This window comes from Chelonus insularis, unplaced genomic scaffold (genome assembly GCF_013357705.1).
Source record: "Chelonus insularis isolate UGA/USDA-ARS -01 unplaced genomic scaffold, ASM1335770v1 contig_109_pilon, whole genome shotgun sequence".
In the NCBI taxonomy this organism is placed as follows: Eukaryota; Metazoa; Arthropoda; class Insecta; order Hymenoptera; family Braconidae; genus Chelonus; species Chelonus insularis.
In genome coordinates this window covers 294,614-297,576 of record NW_023276349.1, presented here as the reverse complement: position 1 = coordinate 297,576, position 2,963 = coordinate 294,614, and the positions used below count along the sequence as shown (strand labels likewise).

Here is a 2,963-nt window from a genome sequence, read left to right as displayed (position 1 = left end):
ATGATGTAAGATATTCTCATATTTGCATTTAAAATGAAACTTGGAAAGAATGAAACATATACATTCAAGTGTTACAAGTGCATATGACAGATTATTATAGTTTTCCACTATTTTCACGTAGTAAGTTTTTATAAAAATAAAAATGCTTTATGCTTTCACATGGTAGACTGATTTTAAGAAAGTAATGAGAACAAATTTAAATGGAATTATCTTTTCTTTTATTACCAACTTAATATCGAATAAATCAGAATACTTTTTGTAAAAAAGATATTTTTAATAGTATAATTTATCCCGTCGCAAAACTCAATGTAGTAATTTTAAAAATTTATATCTATCTAAGAAGATGTAAATTACAAAATCAACAAGGTCATTTTAATGATTTTTTTATATAGCTGTAAAAAATTGGCAAATTTTTGAACAACTTTCAAAACATAAATTTAAAATCATCTTAGTGAATTTAAATATATAACATAAATTTTAGTATATAAGAAGATACATCGATATTAATTTACAAATAAAACTAATTTTGGAGTAGATTAGAAGTGCTCATGCATAAATGTTTACTATTTTTCTAGTAATTTATAAGAAATGAAGTATTGGACATTAAATTGAAGCAAATGATGTCTAAATATGAAATAATTGATGCCTTGATAAATTTGGAATTATCTATTTATTTATTAGTAATATTCATAATCTAATGAAAAGGGAAAAAACTATAATAACAACCAAAAAAAAATTTTTTTTTTTTATAAGATCTCATAATCGTGTGTAGGTAAGAATTCACCATACACACTTTTCTAATCATCGATCACTTTTATAAAATAGAAAACAAACCTCTACTTTACTTTACTAATTTATGCAAAAACTAACAACTTGAAGAAAATCTACTACTGAAAAAAAATTATCTACGACGTTTCGCGGGTGGCATGCAATCTTCCCAATCCTCATTAAATTGATTTTTATCAATGTAATGTATTAAATGTTGGGAAGTAATGGGTCTAATTATACTATTTAAAACGGATTGGACAGTAATGAAAGAATTAGGGAAAAATTTATCTGTTCTTTCCCGCATAAATAACCAAGTTCCATTATTATATGTGCATTCTATTATTTTATTATCAAACTGTTGAATTTGTTTAGTAATTTTAATAAAACCAAATGGTTCTTCTAAACCCTCAACATATAAATGACCTATTTTCTTAGGTGATGTTCCCATACCTGATTCGACGAAGATTCTTAGCATGAAATCCACTGAATTTGATGATAGCGGCTTCCACTTCAAGACGATTGCTGCAGGTCCAGGGATGTAGGGCTCCTTCGGAGGCTGGAAGATCAAACCGTCTGGTTCATGACCCAATTGTTTAACGAATTTTTCACTCAATAACTTGTTGACTTGTGTGATGTCCCAAAATTGCTTCTGACGAATAGAAAAGGGTTCTTGATCTCGGTGTATTCGGCTTTCCTTTAATGCTCTAATTCGGCTTCCTATTACTTCTTTCTCGATGATGTCATATCTCTCAATGAAAAATAAGTCTGTAGATACATCTCTGCCATCACACATAATAATATCATGAACTAGGTACCTAGGATAATTTTTACCATCCACTTTATCAATAACCATTTCTCCATCTAATAAAGTATCATTCAGAGTTCTAGAAAAGTCTTTATAATGTGGAAAAGTTAAACCAGACACTTCATAGACACTATTATTCCTATTAATAAAGAATACATCCTTGTTAGCTTGGATGAACATCATAAATCTAGTACCATTAGCATTCCATGACACTTTGTATGGTCTGATTTTAAATTGGATAATGTTATTGTGGTCCATAGAGACAGGTTGAGAACCAGGAAAACCATTTCCCTTCCATTTGCATAATTCCTGAACTTTTCTTTGAATTTTCACAACTTTCGATAAATCTTGTACTGGTTTTACTCCAGGAACTCCAGCCATGAAAATAGGATTTTTTATCTTTTTGGAACTTTGGTATGACCTTGTTCATTTACTTCACCTTAACTGTAAAAATTAACTAATTTTAATCACAAACACCCACTTATTCTTTAATGATCGTTTTTACGATTAATTTATGCAGTTAAAGCATAAAAACTCAATAGCACTTATATTTTCACAAAAGAAATGAGCGAAAAATAACACGATGTGCACAAGTCGAGAATCAAATCTCATATGATTGAAAACATTTCTGGCTGGCTAGATACCTAGCTCTTATGCGCCTCCTAGTGGTGAAATCTAATGAAATGACACCATACGCCACCTGGTAGCGTGTTGGATGCCTCTAGTAATTCATGGATCCTCTTGAACTAAATCAGTGAAAATCATTGATAATTAGTTAATGTTTTACGTTCCGAATAAGAGAGCAAATTTACATGAAATTCTGATTTTAAAAATTGAATAAATGATACATACTAACAGTTGTATTATTCATCACAGAAAAGGAATTAATAACCGATTATTTTAAAATTATTACACAGCTTGCATGAAAACTATTGTATATTATTCATAATTAAATGTACATTTTTCCAGTATTCAATAAGATTATAAATAAATTGTACTTATTTTATATACGTGTATATTGAGTTTAATAAGTAGTAGTATGTTTCAAACTTTATCATTACTAATAACTTTTAATTAGCGATATGTGTTATTGTATTATTGTAGATTTTTTATAAATTCTGGCGTTGAAAATTTTTTAATAGACTCCAGTTTTGTCATCAAGTTTTGAAATTTCAATCATTTCAATTAGCTTCATATTTTACAAGTTTAGTAAATTTTTCCATGTAATTAAATATTATCTATGCTATGAAATCCATTGGAAATTCCTTGTAAACTCACTATGGTTATTGGATATTGCTAGTATTTATATAAATGAAAATTTATGTAACATTTGGTTTTTTTTTTTTATAATTTGAATAAAAAGTATATTAAGGTTTTTACTCCTGGAGCT

The 2,963-nt window shown here is 28.1% G+C and overlaps 1 protein-coding gene across 1 annotated transcript; it reads right to left on the bottom strand.

Moving 5' to 3' along the window:
* Positions 1-901: 901 nt before the first annotated feature.
* On the bottom strand, positions 902-1,954 carry LOC118065452 (mRNA-capping enzyme-like). The gene has a single exon (XM_035080783.1). It carries the CDS (start codon positions 1,952-1,954, stop codon positions 902-904), a length of 1,053 nt encoding a protein of 350 aa, XP_034936674.1.
* Between the last annotated feature and the right edge of the window lie 1,009 nt (positions 1,955-2,963).